Source organism: Budorcas taxicolor, chromosome 6, assembly GCF_023091745.1.
Source record: "Budorcas taxicolor isolate Tak-1 chromosome 6, Takin1.1, whole genome shotgun sequence".
Taxonomy (NCBI): domain Eukaryota; kingdom Metazoa; phylum Chordata; class Mammalia; order Artiodactyla; family Bovidae; genus Budorcas; species Budorcas taxicolor.
This window is the reverse complement of record NC_068915.1, coordinates 95,916,975-95,937,012: the sequence shown is the minus strand read 5'-3', so window position 1 is coordinate 95,937,012 and position 20,038 is coordinate 95,916,975. Positions and strand designations below refer to the sequence as shown.

At 37.0% G+C, this 20,038-nt stretch overlaps 1 protein-coding gene across 1 annotated transcript in view; it reads left to right on the top strand.

Annotated features, from left to right (window-relative positions):
- PRKG2 (protein kinase cGMP-dependent 2) overlaps positions 1–20,038 on the top strand; it is a 106,761-nt gene that overhangs the window by 17,608 nt on the left and 69,115 nt on the right. The window contains exons 2-4 of the mRNA XM_052642024.1: positions 10,887–11,053; positions 15,269–15,382; positions 16,809–16,914. Coding sequence (XP_052497984.1) covers positions 10,887–11,053; positions 15,269–15,382; positions 16,809–16,914 — 387 coding nt within the window. The remainder of the gene's footprint in view (positions 1–10,886; positions 11,054–15,268; positions 15,383–16,808; positions 16,915–20,038) is intronic.

Sequence of the window (20,038 nt, the reverse complement as noted above, 5' to 3'; positions counted from 1 at the left end):
GCAGTTTTGCACATGTCTTTTTATTTATATATGATTCATGATGGGTATATACCTAGGAGTGGGCTTCCCAGGTGACTCAGTGGTAAAGAATCCACCTGCCAAGCAGGAGACGTGGGTTTGATTCCTGGGTCAAGAAGATTCCCTGGAGAAGAAAATGGCAACCCACTCCAGTATTCTTGCCTGGGAAATCCCATGAACAGAGGAGCCTGGTGGGCTGTAATCAATTCATAGGGTAGCAAAGAGTCAGACACAATTTAACAACTAAACAACCACGAAAACACTTAGGAGTGGAATTTCTGGGTGGTACATTTTATCTAAGTTCACATTTAATATAGATTGCCAAATACTGTGAGTAGTTTTCCAGAATGGTTGAACATACCCTACCAGCACTGTATGAGTGTTGTTACTCTCTATCGTCACTGGTATTTAGCATTGTTTTCATTTTAGCTGTTCTGGTGGGTATGTTTATGGTGGGTTTATGTTGTGCTATCTCACTGTGGCTTTGACTTGCTTTTTCTTGATATTTAACACGGGTGAACGCTTTTTAATTTATGTATTCTCCATTGATGTCTGCGTCCCCCTGTAGCTTTGTAGTACAACTGTTGTCATAAATCAAGTATCTATGTATGTTTGGATGGCTTTTAGGTCTCTCTATGCAGGTCCAAAGGTCTTTTTGTCCATCCTTGTGCCAAGAGTATAGTCTCAATCATTTTGATTAATAATAATTCTCGATATCCATTACTTTAAGTCTTTTAGTTTTGTTATTGTTCTTCAGTGTTGTAATGGCTATTCTTGGGCTTTCTTATGACTAAGAATTTTAGAAATTGCTTGTCAATTTTCATGAAAGTTTTTTTTAGGATGTTTATTGAGATTTCATTGATCCTGATCAATTTGAATACAATAGACATCATTAAAAAATTGTCTTCTCATTCATCATCTGCTAATATGCCCCCATTTATTTAGATATTCTTTCATTTCTCTTATTTTGTACTTTGTATAAGGCTTACACATTTTGTTATATATATATAATCTTATTTGGTTGATATTTTTGATCTCTTAAAAATGATGTCATTTAAAAATTTGCATTTTTACTTTGCTTCTGGGATATAGAAATACAACTGAATTTGCTTATTGACCTTGAATCCAGCAAGATTCTTGAAATCAGTTATTAATTTTGATGGTTTTACCTGTACATTCTTTTGAGTTTTCCATTTATATAACCATGTCTTTTGGAAAGAATGGCAGTTTTATTACTTCTTTTCCTGTGTTTATATTTTTGATACATTTTTTCCCTTTTTGATTCTTTTATTCTCTTTGTATTAAATTTGCTCAGACTCTATTCTGGGTGAAATTGAAGTGTCCCATTTCTAATATCTGAAGGAAAGCATTTCCAGAAGATGATATGATACTTTCTGTTTTTGTTTTGTTTTACAGATTTTTTTAAAAAATCAGATTAAGAAAATTCCCTTCTATTCCTAATTTACTAAGTGCTTTTTTTTTAAAAAAAAATTAAAACATATACGGGTGTTTAATTTTATCAAATACTTTTTCTTCATTCAATAAGAGTTTGCTATGTATTTTACTCCTTTGCCCTTTTCATGTGGTTAATTATGTTGATTTTTAGTCTGGTCTAGATGCGTTTGTTTTTGACCTTTGTACCTATCTTTATTAGGGACTCTGTGTGACCCCATAGATGGCAGCCCACCAGGCTTCCCTGTCCCTGAGATTCTGCAGGCAAGAACACTGGAGTGTGTTGCCATTCCCTTCTCCATTATTAGGGATATTAACCTTTAATTTTTCCTGTAATATGGGTCTTTGTTATTAGGCCATTCTTGCATTAAAAATAAGTTGGAAATTTTTTCTTTTTTCTATTTTCTGGAAAGGATTATATAAGCTTAATAATATTTTTTCCTTAAATATCTGGAAAACTTAAAGATAATGTCACCTAGGTCTAGAATTTTCTTTGTGGAATAGTTTTTATCTAGTTATTGCTTATCAGATTTTCTCTCTTTTTTTTTTTTAAATTTCAATGTGGGTATACTATATTTTTCTAGGGAATTTTCTTTTAATCTAAAATTTAAAAATAGTTATTTATATTATCCCTTCATTTTTCATATCTGTGGTATCTACGGTGATGTCTCTTTTCTCATTTCCAACATTGGCAATTATTCTTTCTCCGTAACCTCCTAACCTTCCCCCCGCCACCCCATTCTCCATGAATTTATCAATTCTATTAGACTTTTCAAATAAAGTATTTTGAGTTGTTTTGATTCTCTTCATTGCACTTTTTCTTTTTGTGTCATTTTCTGCTTCTTTTTTTGTTACTTCCTTTCCCTGTTTATAAACTCAGTTGCTTTTCTTTTTTTAGCTCTTTAAATCACTTTCACTTAAGTTGCTCATTTTTAATGTTTTCTTTTGTAAGCTATTTAATAATGTAAGTTTTCCTCTTAGTTTTGAATTAACTGAATCCCACAAGTTTTGAAAAATCACATTTTTATCATTTATTTCAAAATTTTATCTGGCTTCTTTATGATTTAATCTTTCTTAATCAGTGGGCTGTTCAGAAATAGATTACTCAGTTCTCAAACATTTGAGGATTTTCTGATTATTTTTTATTGATTTTGTCTCTGATCTCTAGCTTAAATTTTTAGCTTTTATTGTTTTCAAAGAATATGCTTGTATTATTCAATCTTGTGAAATTTGTTAAATTTGCTTTATGATCCTCATATGGTCAGTTCTCATGAAGGTTCCACGTGTAATTGAAAAGAATGTGTATTCTGGGTTTGTTGGAGTACAGCTTTTTAAAATGTCAATTAGGTCAAGAGATTAAGTAAAGTTTGATAGTCAAGTGTTTAAATCTTCTATTTTCTAACTCATTTTTGCCTGCTTATTCTATTGATTACTTAGAGGGATGTATTAAATCTCCCAAAATGGTTGTGTTTGTCTATTTCTTCTTTTAATTTTGTCAGTTATTCTTTTTGTCAATTTGATGATATCTAATTAGATGGATTAAGATTTAAAATATATGTATCTTGCCAATGCTATCAATATAACATATTGCTCTTTATTTCTAGAAATAATATCTTTCATTAAAGCCTACTTTCCCATATCAAGGAAAATTTTCTTTACATAGACAGAACTTGTTTTATTGTGCATTCACTTTATTGCACTTTAAGATATTGCATTTTTTACATATTGAAAATTTGTGACAACCCCGTGTCCATCAAGTCTATAGGTGCCCCATTTTTCCAACAGTTTGCTCACTTCATATCTTTGCATCACAGTTTGATAATTCTCACAGTATTTCAAACTTTTTATTTCTGTATTTGTTATGATGATCTGTGATCAGTGATCTTTAATATTACTACTATGAGTTACTGAAGACTCAGATGATGGTTAGCATGTTTTTGCAAGAAAGTATTTTTTAATTAATGTGTGTAGATTTTTTTTAGATGTAATGCTATTGCACACTTAATAGTCTACAATATAGTGTAAAGATAGCTTTTATATGCTCTGATAAACCAAAAAATTTACGTGACTCACTTTGTTACAATATTTGTTTTATTGTGGCTGTCTGGAACTGAACCTGCGATATCTCTGTGGTATGCCTATAATTGGGCTTCCATGGTGGCTCAGACTGTAAAGAATCTGTCAGTAATGCAGAAGACTGGAATTTGATCCTTGGGTCAGGAAGATCTCCTGGAGAAGGAAATGGCTACCTACTTCAGTATTCTTGCCTGGAGAATTCCATGGACAGGGGGCTTTGGCGAGCTACAATCCATAGGGTTGCAAAGAGTTGGACACAACTGAGTGACTTTTACACACCCATGCCTATAGTTGGTGTTTACATAGTATATCATTTTCTGCCTTTCTATTTTCTTTAAGGTATACCTCTTATAAGCAACATATACTTGGTATTTTCTTTCTTTTTTTTTTTTTTTTATCAATCTGACAACCTGGTCTTTTAATTGAGATATTTAATGTATTTATATTTAATGTAAATAAAAATGTTTGGGTTTAACTTTAGCATCTTACTACTGTTGTTTCACTTTGATTTCTTTTTTCTCTACCTCCCATTTTCTTGAATTAATTAAGTATATTTATTATTCCATTTTCCCTTCTGTTAGCTTTCTAGTTGGAGAAGGCAATGGCACCCCACTCTGGTACTCTTGCCTGGAAAATTTCATGGGTGGAGGAGCCTGGTAGGCTGCAGTCCATGGGGTCCTGAAAAGTCGGACAGGACTGAGGGACTTCACTTTCACTTTTCACTTTCATGCACTGGAGAAGGAAATGGCAACTCACTCCAGTGTTCTTGCCTGGAGAATCCCAGGGACGGGGGAGCCTGGTGGGCTGCCGTCTATGGGGTTGCACAGAGTCGGACACAACTGAAGAGACTTAGCAGCAGCAGCAGCAGCAGCAGCTTTCTAGTTAAACATTCTTAGACTAATCTTGTAGGAATTACCCAAATTGTAACATTCACTCTTAATTTATTCAATTTCCAATATAGATTAATATTTTTATCAATTCCGAGACCTTAAATTTATATTAACTCCATTTTCTGATCATGCAATTTCGGCTCTTGTTTTCATACATTTATCATGTATTGCAAACTCTACAAGGTATTATTCTTATTTTTAAAATATTTACTTTTATTTATTTGGCTGTACCAGGTCTTATGAATAGTTGTGGCTTGTGAGATCTTTTACCTATGGCATGCAAACTCTTAGCTGCAGCATGTGGGATCTAGTTCACTGACCAGGAATTCAACCCAGGCCCCCTGCATTGGGAGCACTGAGTCTTAGCCCTGTGACTACCAGGGAAGCCCCCTCTACAAGGTATTATTTTTATTCTTTTATGAAGATGAGTTTCCTTTAGTCACACACACTTTACTTTTCCCATTGTTTCTTTCCTCTAACATCTGGGATCATTTTTGTTCTGTTAAGTCTGTTGCCAGTGGAATTGTATTTGGAATATGTATTCATTTTCCTTTAATTTTTAAAGGCTCTTTTCACTGAGTAAAGATATTGAACTAGGCACTCTGAAGCACTTTGAAGATATTCCATTGTCTTTTGGTCTCCATAATTTATGTTGGCGAGTAAGTCAGTCCTATTATTGGCCATTTGAAGGTAATAACGCCCGTTTTCTCCAACTGCTTTATAGATTTTCCTTTTGTATTGGTTTTCAATAATTTGGCTATGATGGGACTAAATATGCTTTTTTATGTATATATTTTATTTGGCATTTGTTGCACATCTTGTCCATAGCTTGATACATTTTCACTGATTGAAGAAAATTCTTAGATATGATGTTTTCATAGATTGTTTCAGACTAATTTTTTCCCTTTCTTTGGGGCCCAGTTGGCGGCTCAGATGGTAAAGTGTCTGTCTACAATGCTGGAGACCCGGGTTCAATCCCTGGTTTGGGAAGATCCCCTGGAGAAGGAAATGGCAATCCACTCCAGTACTATTGCCTGGAAAATCCCATGGACAGAGGAGCCTGGTAGGCTGTAATGCATGGGGCTGCAAAGAGTTGGACACGACTGAGCGACTTCACTTTCACTTTCTTTACATATATGCTCAACTTCTCTCTCATGCCTTATATGTCGCCTGTATTTTGCTTTTGATTTTATTGTTCTTCTTTCTGTCCTAGATTCGATCCAGTCTTCTATCTGGATATATTCTGCCTGCCCGTATTCATTTTCTAATCTTTATCAGCTGTGATTTATTAGATTTTAAACCCATCTATTGAGTTGTAAACTTCAGGTATTATATGTTTAAATTCTAGAATCTCTATATGATTCATAAAAAGATTCATTTTCTCAGTTGACATTTTCTATTTTGCCCTCGATTGTCTTAAACATAGTTATACTAAAGTTTTTACCTGATACGTACAATGTTTTAATCTACTGTGGATCTGTTTCTGTTATCTTTTTCCTCTTCATCTTCATCCATTTGATCTTTTCTCCTGGTATGCTTGGTAATTTTTTATGTCATGCCAGGTATTCCATATAGAAAAAAAGTAAAGAAAATTTGAGCTCTAGATTTTGTGAACATCCTTACAGAAAGATTTACCTTTGCTTCTCACAGGCAGTTAAGCAAGGGCAAATAATTTTAGCCAAAATAGTATTTGTAGTTTTAAAGTTAGTTTGTTTTCTTTTTTTTATTCCTGTTTGGGTTAGTCTTTACTTCTAAGTTATAGCTCTTTTGATGTCCCATCTGTAATCCTAGGTTTACTAGGATCTATCTTGGTGTGTCTTAAACACTGACTTGTGTCTTCCAAGCTCTTTGAGGCTGCCAAAACTCTGCTCAGTGCTGCCTACAAATCAGTAAATGCCTTAGAGGGAAAAGAAGAGGTGAATGTCAAGTTCATGTTCTCTTGTTGATTATCCTTCATCAAGCTGTTGCTGTATTGATAGGTCTCCAATGCTATCAAGCAGGTTTGTAAATATATATTTCAATCAGCTTTTATACTTGTTTTATGTGAGCAGGGAGAGCTATGCTTATAATGGCTGGCCTATATCATAGTTAGAGAAAGAGTGGCAAAGTTCATACAGTTAATCACTATTGTATGTAGCTTCATAAACAGATAATTCAAGACAAGACTCACTTGTCCAAGAATTTATGAATTACTTTGGAGAAAAACTCATAGAACTCTTTTCTAAAAGAATATTGCAATGTGTTCATGTACTAAACTAAGTTAAAAGGATCTAGAAACTCTTTGAGGCTATCAGTGCAGTTCAGTCACTCAGTCGTGTTCGACTCTTTGTGACCCCATGAATTGCAGCACGCCAGGCCTCCCTGTCCATCATCAACTCCCAGGGTTCACTCAAACTCACGTCTATCAAGTCGGTGATGCCATGGACCATGCTTAATTGCTTTTTATGTCTTTAGTAAATGCTTAGTAAATTTGTTGAGGTGAATGGGCATGAAAACACATATTCTAGGAGTTTGGGATAGAATAAAAGGGTGTGTGAGCTACTGTATGCAGGCAGCATCGGTCATAAGGGGTTTCCTGTTAGATGTATAATATTTGGTAGGTCGAGGGGAAAAGAAACTCAGTTCCAGGAGAAAACATGTGCCAAGTCTGAGGATGAAGCTGGCAGGCATAGGAGACAATGAGGTTACCAATGTATCTGTAACTAAGGATTTGTTTTAGGGAGTAAGTACTGGATGTATAGAGTGGATGCATGTGATAAGAAATGTGGGAATACCACATTGTGGGATGTTGATTTTCTTCTATGGGCAAAAGGCTTTTCATAATACTTCCATGCAATGTTAATAGAAGCTAAGCCAAACAAAGAAATAAAGAAGACGTTGAGGTTTGGAAAACATTGATTTAAACAGATTTGTTTACTGTAGGATTTCTTTGAAACTTTAAAGTGTGCATGGTGAATTCCCAAAATTGTCTAAACTCAAAAAATTTTTGTTTATAAAGGAACAGTGCTTCTGGGAACATGTTTTGGGAAATTGGGATATGTGGGCATTGAAGAAATACTTGCTGGAATATGACACCGCATGAAAGGCTTGTGAAAGTTGGAGCTTTTATGGTATTTTTCACAGATTTCTCCCAAGAAGAACATCTTGCAAAAGTCTTTTTTTCACTTTATATGAATTGAGTGAATTAATGATTTTAGTGGATAAAGGAAGAATGAGATCAGAGTGAAGTCAGTTTTTTACAAAAATTAATCTGATAGAGTTGGACTATAAAGAAAGCAGAGCGCCGAAGAATTGACGCTTTTGAACTGTGGTGTTGGAGAAAACTCTTGAGAGTTCCTTGAACTGCAAGGAGATCCAACTAGTCCATCATAAAGGAAATCAGTCCTGAATATTCATTGGAAGGACTGATGCTGAAGCTGAAACTCTAATCCTTTGGCCACCTGATTTGAAGAACTGACTCATTTGAAAAGAACCTTGATGCTGGGAAAGATTGAGGGCAGGAGGAGAAGGGGATGACAGAGGATGAGATGGTTGGATGGCATCACCGACTCACTGGACATGAGTTTGAGTAAACTCCGGGAATTGGTGATGGACAGGGAGGCCTGGCATGCTGCAGTCCATGGGGCTGGAAAGAGTTGGACACGACTGAGCGACTGAACTGACTGAACTGAATCTGATAGTGTGGTATAGTATATGTGTTTGTTTGTGTGTGTGTGTGTTTTTTTTTAACCACATGTTTCCCAAAATTAATCTGATAGTGTAGTATAGGATGGACTACAGGGGTAAGTACCACTTACAGGGGTAAGTAATTACCATGAAATTAAAACACCCTTGCTCCTTGGAAGAAAAGCTATGACCAACCTGGACAGCTTATTAAAAAACAGAGACCTTACTTTGCTGATAAAGGTCTGTCTAGTCAAAGCTATGGTTTTTCTAGTAGTTGTGTATGGATGTGACAGTTGGATCATAAAGAAAGCTGAGTGCCAAAAAATTGATTCTTTTGAACTGTGGTGTTGGAGAAGACTCTTAAGAGTCCCTTGGATGGCAAGGAGATCAAACCAGTCCATCCAAAAGGAAATCAGTCCTGAATATTCATTGGAAATACTGATGCTGAAGCTGAAACTCCAATACTTAGGCCACCTGATGCGAAGAACTTCATTGGAAAAGACCTTGATGCTGGGAAAGATTGAAGGCAGGAGGAGAAGAGGGTGACAGAGGATAAGATGGTTGAATGGCATCACTGACTCGATGGGCATGAGTTTGATTAAGCTCCAGAGTTGGTGATGCACAGGGAAGCCTGGTGTGCTGCAGTTCATGGGGTCTCAAAGAGTCAGACACGACTGAGTGCCTGAACTGACTGACACGGGTAAGAAATTAGAAGCTGAAAAACCAAAAGGAAGCTGTTAAAATTATCCAGACCTAAGAATTTTTTTCTTGGATATGGTGACATCCTTGGAAGTGGAAACTAATGTGGATAACAGTATATTTTGTAAAGAGAACTTGCAAGATTTGGTGATAGATTAAATGAAAGAGGAAGGAAGTTTTCAAGGTACTCCAAGAGTCTGGATGACTCTGACGCTGATGGAGTCACTATAGGGAAGAAGGAACTTCTATACGAGAGTGTTTTGTTTCCTTCATGGAGCCTGTGGCTTGATGAAGAGGATCATAAAGTACTAATTCCACGAACTTTTACTTTGGGTTGGAGAACCTTCTTTCTTTGTTTTGTTTTAAATTTGGCTGCACCATGAGGCATGTGAGGTATTAGCTCCCCAACCAGGGATTGAACCCTGAGCCCTGGCAGTAAAAGTGCTGAATCCTAACCACTGGACTCCCAGACAAATCCCTTGAGAACTTGCTGTGTAGAAAAGATCACAACTTTTAAACACAAAGCTAGGGATGGGAGAGAGTTTGAATGAAAAATATAGGAAAAAACTCTGATGAAAACAAGACAAAACAAAACACTGTATTTGAGTGAAAGCAAATATATTGTGTAAAGTTTCTCACCTAGCCCACAAGGCAACTTTTCTTCTAGCACATAATTCTAAGATAACTACTAATAAAATATGCTAATTAGAACATTTGAAATTTCTGGTGACGATGATTAGGTAATTGCTTTGAGCTACTTCTTTTCCAAAAGAAACTGAAGCGTTCTAGGATTATCAACAAGTGGACTTCTGATTTGGGGACTAAATATGCTGTGAGATTGTCAATGTAGTTCTGTCTAGTCTAGGCATACTAAGAGTCAAAACATAAGCAAAACCAAACTATCACCATCACGGTCTATGTCTGATCAAACCTTATGAGTCCCAGGGGAGGCGACTTCTCCAGCTCAGAAAGAGATGGAATGGATTCAGCACAGACTTCAGACTCATAGACTTAGATTTAAATCCTGGGAGGGGGGCAAAATAGTTGCTTTTCAACTTTTAGTCTGTGTGTGCATGCTCAGTCCTTTAGCTGTGTCTGACTCTTTGCTACCCTATGGACTATAGCCTGCCGGGCTCCTCTGTCCATGGGATTCTCCAGGCAAGAACACTGGAATGGGTTGCCATGCCCTCCTTGACCCAGGGATCGAACTGCCATCTCTTAAGTCTCCTGCATTTGACAGGCAGGTTCTTTACTGCTAGTGCCACCTGGGAAGCCCAGCTTTCAGTCTACTTATCTAAAAGTAGAAATAGTCACTATCTCACAGAATAGTAGTGAGGGTTAATAAGATAAAAATGACTAGCACCATGGGAATTGGGTATGTGTATACACTAATGAACGAGTACTGTGTTACAGTCTCTTACACAACCTTCTGTCTATCAAATAGACCTGCCTGTTTTCCATTTAAAAATCATGTGTCCATTAGTATTGCACCTAGAGATCTTGAAGGTTGCTACATTTGTGATGATGACAATTCAGAGTGATGATAAAATTGATTTCATCATGATTAACAGAAAAATATTCAAAAATATTTTCAAAGGATTTCCACATAATGAATGGTAGTTATAAGGGTCAAGTGTTGGTGGAGCTAGAAAAGACTTTTTGTCCTTGCTGGAAAAGTTGTAAATTGTTGTTTTTGTTATTCAGTTGCTAAGTCGTGTCTGACTCTGGTGCCCCGTGGACTGCAGCACACCAGGCTTCCCTGTCCTAAAACTGTCTCCTAGGTTTGGCCGAAACTCATGTTCATTGAGTTGGTGATGCCGTCCAACCATCTTATCCTCTGTCACCCCCTTCTCCTCCTGCCATCAGTCTTTCCCAGCATCAGGGTCTTTTCCAACGAGTCTGCTCTTCGCATCAGTTAGCCAAAGTATTGGTGCTTCAGCTTCAGCATCAGTCCTTCCAATGAATATTCAGGGTTGAAATCCTTTAGGATTGACTGGTTAAAGTTGTAAACACATGGGTAGTAATATTAAGAATAAAGATGTTTTTCACTAATTGTAATTCAACATTTCCTTTCCGTTACATCAGTGAGAAGAAGCTCATTACAGATGCCCTTAATAAAAATCAATTTCTGAAGAGATTGGATCCTCAACAGATCAAAGACATGGTGGAATGCATGTATGGGAGAAACTACCAGCAAGGGAGCTACATTATTAAGCAAGGAGAACCAGGAAACCATATCTTTGTACTGGCAGGTGGGTTTCACAGATTTTTAGTTATCATATAACAAATATTTGCCTATTGTTTAATGATTTTTTTGCACATATTTATAAAAATGCAAAATTGGTTGTTCTATTTGTAGAAAATATAACAGATTGAGTTAATGAAATAATAATATTTGTTGGTCAAATCATCCTGATGTTAATAATTAATATTTATAGAATGCTTTCTATATGTCCAGCATCCTACTGAGTATTTAATAGAGAGATCTCATTTCAGCTCACTAATTCTGTTAGGCAAGTGCTAATATCTTCATATTACTAATGTGGACTATGTCACAGAAAGGTTAAGTAACTTACCCAAGGCCACACAGCTCATTAGTGGTAGAGACAGAATGCAAATTTAACAATCTGATTTGAAAGTTAATGCTTATTAATCACAGTGACACTTCAGAAAGGTGTTTTAGAATATTCAGAATACAACTGCTTGTGCTGGCTTTTTACACTGTTGTACCATGAAAAAGAAAACAGTTATTTTTGTGGCTCTGTTAAATAGTTTGGTTATACACCAATGATTTCAAAAGATCATTTAGTTGCATTTAACCAACAGCTGGACTTCCTATGTGGCGCACACAATAGATAAGTCAAATGAAATGCCTTAAGATTAAGGCTGGTGTATTTAGAACCATTTAAAGGAATTCCTCCATACCCAATCACCTGAACATGCTTCCATGCTAGGTAGATCATAATAGTTAGAAGGAAAAGGATTTATTTCTCAGATGCATGTCAAATGCATATCAAATCTTGTAGTGGAATTCAACAATGTTTGTTGTTTTTTTTTTGGATACAGAAGCAAGAAATGATCTGATCAGGACTTGTCGTTATTGAATGCTCTGTCAAATTCTGAATTGCCTCAACTTTTTGAGTTTTAGGGAAAAAAGTTGACTAGCTTGCCCAGATGGACTGCTAACCTGGAATGTGCTGTGGCCTTTTATTTTGTATCCTGGCCATCTAAACAATGCTTTTTCAAATTTATAAATTTTTATTTATGGTCAAATATGATCAAAGCCCATATTTGGGCTTTGGGAGTTCTGAGGGAGACATATGTGAATAAGACATGATTTCTATATAATAGGCTCCAGTTTCATCCACCTCATCAGAACTGATTCCCAGAAAGAAAAACACCAATACAGTATACTAACGCACAACATAGGTATTCAGATCAGGTGCGTTGAATGACTGGGTAGACAGAGCTGACTCAGAGGGGTTGTACTTAGCTGTGAATTAGGAGAAGGAAAGACCAATTCGTCAAGGGAAAGAGAAATAACCCCTCCATTTTCTTCCTCTAAGAATATAGGTCTTATTACATACGGTTTTAATTAGCTAATCAGCTTTCCTGGTGGCTCAGACAGTAAAGAATCTGCTTGCAATGCAGGACACCAGGGTTCAATCCCTAGGTTAGGAAAATCTGCTGGAGAAGGGAATGACTACCCATTCTAGTATTCTTGCCTGGAGAATTCCATGGACAGAGGAGCCTGGTGGGATACAGTCCATGGTGTCACAAAGAGCTGGACAGGACCCAGCGACTAACACTTGATTAACTATGATTTTATTTACATTTGTTTGAAAGGAAAGGAGAGAATTACCCAGGCAGAAGAACTGTGAGGAAGTTACCTCTCCTTCCCCGCCAACCTCTGCTTAGCTGAAGATTGTTGTCAAGTGCTCTTTCTTTTTATGTCTTTAATTTTAGAACAGTTTTAGGTTACAGAATAATTGATAGGAAAGAACAGAGATTTCCCATATACGCTCTACCCATATCCATAGCCTCTCCTGTTATTAACATCACTCACTAGAAAGATGTTTTTTTTTTTAATAACCAAAGATGAACTTACTTTGACACATTATAATCATTCGAAGTCCATCCTTGGTGTTGTGCAGTCTATCAGTTCAGTTCAGTCGCTCAGTTGTGTCTGACTCTTTGTGACCCCATGAATCACAGCACGCCAGGCCTCCCTGTTCATCACCATCTCCCGGAGTTCACTCAGACTCACATCCATCGAGTCTGTGATGCCATCCAGCCATCTCATCCTCGGTTGTCCCCTTCTCCTCCTGCCCCCAATCCCTCCCAGCATCAGAGTTTTTTCCAATGAGTCAACTCTTCTCATGAGGTGGCCAAGGTACTGGAGTTTCAGCTTTAGCATCATTCCTTCCAAAGAAATCCCATGAGATAAATGTATAATGATATATAGCCATCATTATAATATCATGCAGAGTATTTTCACTGTCCTGAAAATCCTCTGTGCTCTGCCTATTCATCTTCCCCCTAACTGTTGGCAACCACTAATCTTTTAGTTTTCTCCATCATTTTCCCTTTTCTCAAATGTTATATAGTTGGGGTCATGCATTATTTAGCCTTTACAGATTGACTTCTTTCACTTAGTAATATATGTTCAATGTTCCTGCTTGTCTTTCCATGGATTAGTATCTCATTTCTTTTTAGCGCTGAATAGTATTTCATTGTCTGGATGTATCACAGTTTTGGGCTTCCCTGGTGGTTCAGGTGGTGAAGAATCTGCCCACAATTCAGGAGACCTGGGTTCAATCCCTGAGTCGGGTAGATCCCTTGGAGAGGAAAATGGCAACCCACTCCAGTATTCTTGGCTGGAGAATTCCATGAACAGAGGAGCCTGGGGCCCGGCGGGCTACAGTCCATTTCTACAGTCCATACAGTCCATGGAGTCCCACCTGGTGGGCTACAGTCCATGGCGTCCCAAAGAGTTGGACACAATTGAGTGACTAACACACACACACTCACATACACACACCACAGTTTATTTATCCATTTACCTACTGAAGGACATCTTGGTTATTTCCAGGTTTTGACCATTATGAATAAAGCTGTTGTAAACATCTGTGTATAGGTTTTTGTGTAGACCTAAGTTTTCAGCTCCTTGAATAAATACTAAGGTGCACAGTTGCTGGATTTTATGGTGAACGTATGTTTAATTTTGTAAGAAACCACCAAACTGTTCCAAATTGGGTGTACCATTTAGCATTCCCACCAGCAGCGTATGATAGTTCCCATTGCTCCATGTCCTTTCCAACACGTGGTGGTGTCAGTGTTCTCAATTTTGGTCATTCTATTAGGGGTAGAGTGATATCTCGTTGTTTTAATTTGTTTTTCCCTGTAAATGTGATGTGGAGCATCTTTTCATAAGCTTATTTTCCATCTGTATGTCTTCTTTGGTGAGTGTTTGTTAAAGTCTTTGGCCTGTGTTTAAACTGGGCTGTTTTCTTATTGAAGAACTTTAAAAGTTCTTTGCATTAATGTATTTTGTAAAACAGTTCTTTATCAGATGTATCTTTTGCAAAAAAGATATTTTCTCTCAGTCTGTGGCTTGTCTTTTAATTCTTTTGCTATTATTTTTCTCAAGCACTCTTCTTAGGGACTTCGTTTATTAATTCACTTCAATGAATGAGGGCTTAAACAATGAACAAGGCATGATGAGGTAACTTACCCAAGGTCACACAGCCAGTGACTAGTCAGAGCCAGGCAGGCTGATTCCAGGGCCAGAACACTTCTCAGTCGTGACAAGTTAGTCTTTCGTGACAAGTTAGTCTTTCCACCAGTGTAAACACCTTTGTTGTGTTTTCAGGACATGAAGTGATTGTTGTGTTTCTTGTACAAAAGAAGTAGTTTCATGTGCTGCGTTTTTTGGGGCGTAGAATGAATTTATATGAAACACTTGCCATCTGCTGCTTCAGGGAAAGAGCTTTGTAACGATAATAACACTGACAATATATATATATTGTGGCTCTTCTGCACAGTTTGCAGCATCTTAGTTCCCCAGCCAGGGATCAAACCCATGCACCCTGCAGTGGAAGCGTAGAGTCCTCACCACTGGACCACCAGCAAATTCCTAAGAGCTAACACTTATGTGGCACTTGTGTGCCATCTGTGGTTCTGTGATCCTACGTATAGTAACTTGTTTACTTGTCACCACCATATGAAGTAAATGTGATTAATTTTATCTCAGATATTGATAAGGAACCCATGCAGAGTGGGTACCTCTTAATGCTAATCAACTAATAGAGAGTGGGCTTCAGTCTGCATTCCTAACCACTTTATTACAATGAGAATCGTAAGATATCTTACCTGGATGCTTTGTGTACCTTCTGCTTGTTCCATTTTAATTTATGGAATCTCAGTGGATTTTGATTATTTGTGTGTTCTTACATTCTACTTGATAGAGGGTCGACTAGAGGTGTTCCAGGGGGAGAAATTGCTGTCATCCATCCCTATGTGGACCACGTTTGGGGAGCTAGCTATTTTATACAACTGTACAAGAACTGCCTCTGTGAAAGGTAACAGAAGAAGAAATGTCTAGTTTTCACTTGCTACACAATGCTAAAGGCAATCTAAGTCACTGTTGCATGCTGAGTCTTTTTGTCTTCTGCTGTGCCCCTTATGCTCTTATTAATAGAAAGGCAATGCTCGTAAAAGGATTTATATTGAAGCACTTGTCTGAATGATTCAAGCTTAAAGAAACCTTTCCGTTGGATACCTGTATTTAAAATATGAATATGGCTTTAAACATAATTGAGTCTAGTATTTGCTTTAGTTGCCAATGTCAACTTTTTACTATGTAGATATTTGTCTTTGGCTCATCCAGAATGTTTGCTTTCTATTCTCCATGAGGTGATGACCACTTTATGAATCAGAAAAAGTAATTATACCAATAAAATGTGTAAATATCAAAAAGGACATGAATTAATTAATGAGAGTTTTCCTGAGTGATTTTTGAGATTAGTTCAATTGCTTCTCCTTAGGGTTCTTGTTTTTATTCACTTTATTCATGGTCATATCATGTTTTCTTCTGAATTAACTTAGATCTAGTGTTTCTCGGTGTTTGTTAGGTTATCTGTGTGAACACTGTTGCAGTATTTGATAAAAATGCAGATTCTAAGGCTCCACTCCAAACAATCTCTGGCAGTGGGGCCCAGGGATCTTTATTTTTAACAAGAATGTCAAACTAATTCTAATTCACTCTGAAGTTTAGTAAACCAGAGATTTTGATTTTGGTTTATTCTGTAGGCTCTCAACACTGCTATAAAAAAGAAAAAATCTTACTATCATAATTTCATATAGATCTTTTGGAGTGACTACTTTTGCTTCTCTTCCTTTTTAGAATATATTCTTGCTTTTAATGTCTTTCCTATGAAAAGGCTGTCTCAAAAACTGTCTTGCATAATCTCTTTGAAAGTGATTTTATATATTTTATGTAAAAGTAACCATAGAGATTCTTAAAATATATTGGCTCTCGTTAGCAACGGTGTCTAAACAACATAAAAAGACATAAAAACAGACTCACAAGCAGAGACCTTTAACTTTCAATTATCTGCTTGTGAAGTCTTCACTTTTTGGAATAGATGCAGGCTGGCTGGCTTTCTTTTGTATCACAGCCCAAATCTAAAATACATCCTGATGATGCAGTGTGTAATTAAGAATTGCAAACTAATTTTAATATCATCCTAAGCAAAACATAATTAGAATGGAAATCTTTTGCTGCTCACTTCCAAATCATGGTTCATTTCAAAGCCAAAAATGATTTTATAAAATTACCTACTCTTTACATCACTACTTCCTTCCATTTTGCATGTTTAAATAATGCCTTTTCCAAGAAAGATAATTTTATGACAGTACATGAAAAAGTTATTGATTAACATTTTGGAATGTTTTCTTAATGTAAGAGCTCAACAGGGTTTTATTATTTTCTTGATTTTTCTAAAGCTATTACCAATGTTAAAACATGGGCACTAGATCGAGAGGTATTCCAGAATATAATGAGAAGGACAGCTCAAGCTAGAGATGAACAGTACAGAAACTTCCTCAGAAGGTAAGAGCAACGCATTGATGGCCGAAAGAGAAGGTGGTCTAGCCACACTGTGGGTATGTTGGTTTTATCAGAGTAATTATTTTACTATAGCTTTTCTTATTTAAGCATTTTCCACAAGATTAAGCCAAAGGAACACAAGTATTTTCTTGCAGTAAATGCCACTATATATGAAAATTTGTGTTTCATTCCCATTAGCCTTTTCACTGATTTATTTCTCTTGCTAATTTTACCCTTGTGTTGATGGAGTCATTTCACATAGTACAGAGTAATGTCCAAAAAATTCCTAAAATATTCATTTGGGTTGCTCAGTTGACTTCTAAAGATATCCTATAATTTGAAAGTTGATAACAAAAGGTAATAATGCTTTGCTTAAAATAATATTAAATTATTTTACTGTCCTTATTTGCTTTACCTGAGACATTTTCTCATTGGCATAGCCACACTATCTTCCAAATTACAATTTTTTTTTTTTGTAGCAAATTAACTTGCCAAAAATATTATGCTTTCCATCATGACATGGAGCCTTGAAACATGCATTTTGTAAACTGTTCTGAACCCCCAACTACTTGGACGCATTAAATTATAGAAAAACAAGTGTCTATTTAGCTAAAAAAAGTTAACAACACATTAAAAACATTTCTTGAAAAGTATAAATTTCTTATTTAAAATCTTTCTGTGTGTTTTGGGGGAGATTTGACAGTCTCTGAAGCTGCAATGTGTAGTGTAACGATATGTAACCTATGATAAGTGATAATAACAATAAAATATCCTGCAGTTTCCAAAAATAAATTCTGAGTTCTTTTTAAGTATAATTAAGTTTATCTTTCATAACTATCCTGCAGAGTCAATGATTTTAGGAATGTGCAGTGCCTAGCCCAAAGTGAAGACTCAGTGAATACTGAACGGAGGCATTGTTAATCAGTAGAACATTGCAGGCGTTGAGGTTTTACATATGGACTCTCTTTGATGTTCTTTCCCAGACACAATAATGACTCCTGGCAGAGAGCTGCAGTAATGACAAGCAGGTGCCTTACCTATATGCTAATCAACGCCTTATCCATCAGGTTGTGGGGTCTACTTGAGTATTTGTGTTAGTTGCTCAGTTGTGTCTGACTCTCTGCCACTCCATGGACTGTAGCCCACCAGGCTCTTCTGTCCATGGAATTCTCCAAGCAAGAATACTGGAGTCAGTTGCCATTCCCTTCTCCAGGGGATCTTTCCTACCCAGGGATTGAACCTGGGTCTCTTGTATTGCAGGCAGATTCTTTACTGTCTGAGCCACAGGTTATCTCAAAATCCAGCAACTGAGCAACACAGATCTGTATTTAAAATTAATGCAAGGACCAATCGGGGATACATGAATAAACCAGTGTCTATGGGTTGCATCAACCCACTCCAGTACTCTTGCCTGGGAAATCCCATGGATGGAGGAGCCTGATAGGCTACAGTCCATGGAGTTGCGAAGAGTCTTACACGACTGAGCAACTTCACTTTCACTTTTCACTTTCCTGCACTGGAGAAGGAAATGGCAACCCACTCCAGTGTTCTTGCCTGGAGAATCCCAGGGACGGGGAGCCTGGTGGGCTGCCGTCTATGGGGTCGCACAGAGTCGGACACAACTGACGTGACTTAGCATGGGTTGCATCGTGTCTGAGATAAAACCTGAGCCACTAGGCGTCGTTAGTGGTTCATTCCCTTGAAATCTACTGTGTTCTGCCTCAACGGAAGGAACTCAAGAGAATTTACTAGGGCACCTTCCTTCCTTCCTTTTTACTTTCCTTTCTTCTTTTTGTTATCTCATTCATACATTTTTTTCAACCAATATGTATTTCAGGCCTAAACATTGTGAATTCAGTGGTGAACAAGATAAACCTAATCTATGCCTTCATAGATGGGAGACAGATTAAAGATTTTTTCTCATATTAATTTCCTTACCAACCCCCAAGGGTGATAAGCTATAGGACATATTTTTCACTAACAGTAGTAGATCCCAGTTTGGACCAGAATTAGAACTTTCATGATTGGCATGTGTTAATCAATTAAACCAAAGGAACAAAAAGTATTCCCTTGCAGTAAATACCACTATACAGAAAAAAAGGTTCTGGTTAACCCTTTTACCTTTTCATGTGTAAGAAGACATATTAGAGAAATACATTTGTGTTTGCTCCATAATATACAACAAGCTCTTTTTTCGTTTACATCTTCTTTCCCAATGGCTCAGTGGTGAAGAATCCACCTGCAGTATAGGAGATGTGGGTTCGATCCCTGGGTTGGGAAGATTGCCTGGAGAAGGAAATGGCAACCCACTCCAGTAATCTTGCCTGAAAAATCCTATGGACTAAAGGAGCCTGGCGAGCTACAGTCCATAGATTGCAAAGAGACCCTACTGAGTGACTGAGCATATTATGAAATATTTGACATATATCAAATGATGCACAGTACATATGTAAGTTATAAGATATAATAACAGAATGAGTGCCATCAAGCTACTGCCCAATATAAGCAGAAAGTTAACAGTGCTGTTGGGGTTATCATATGCTCTTCTATGTATGGTCATTTTCTAGCCTTCCTTGGAGAATCTCCTCTCCTTGGATTAGTCTATATTCTGAAGTTTGGTAATCATAACCTTGGTATTTCTTATTATTTTGCCTCTAGCTTGGTTTAGCCTGCTTTTGAATTTTACAAAATTGATATTATTTTTGCAAGTCAATTATTTTACTCAATACCTTCTGTTAAGGTTCATCTGTTTGGTGAAAGTGAAGTTGCTCAGTTGTATTCAACTCTTTGTGACCCCATGGACTGTAACCTACTAGGCTCCTCTCTCCATGGGATTCTCCAGGCAAGAATACTGGAGTGGGTTGTCATTTCCTTCTCCAGGGGATCTTCCCAACCCAGGGATTGAACCTGAGTCTCCCACACTGCGGGCAGACGCTTTAACCTCTGAGCCACCAGGGAAGCCTTCTTTATTATTTTGCCCGTAGCTTGGTTTAGCCTAGTTTTGAATTTTAAAAAATTGGCATTATTTTTGCAAGTCAATTTTTTTACTCAGTTCCTTTTATTAAGGTTCATATACTTGGTTAGTGCAGGCATTTCTTCTATTATAGAGCTCTGTCATCTGACTCAA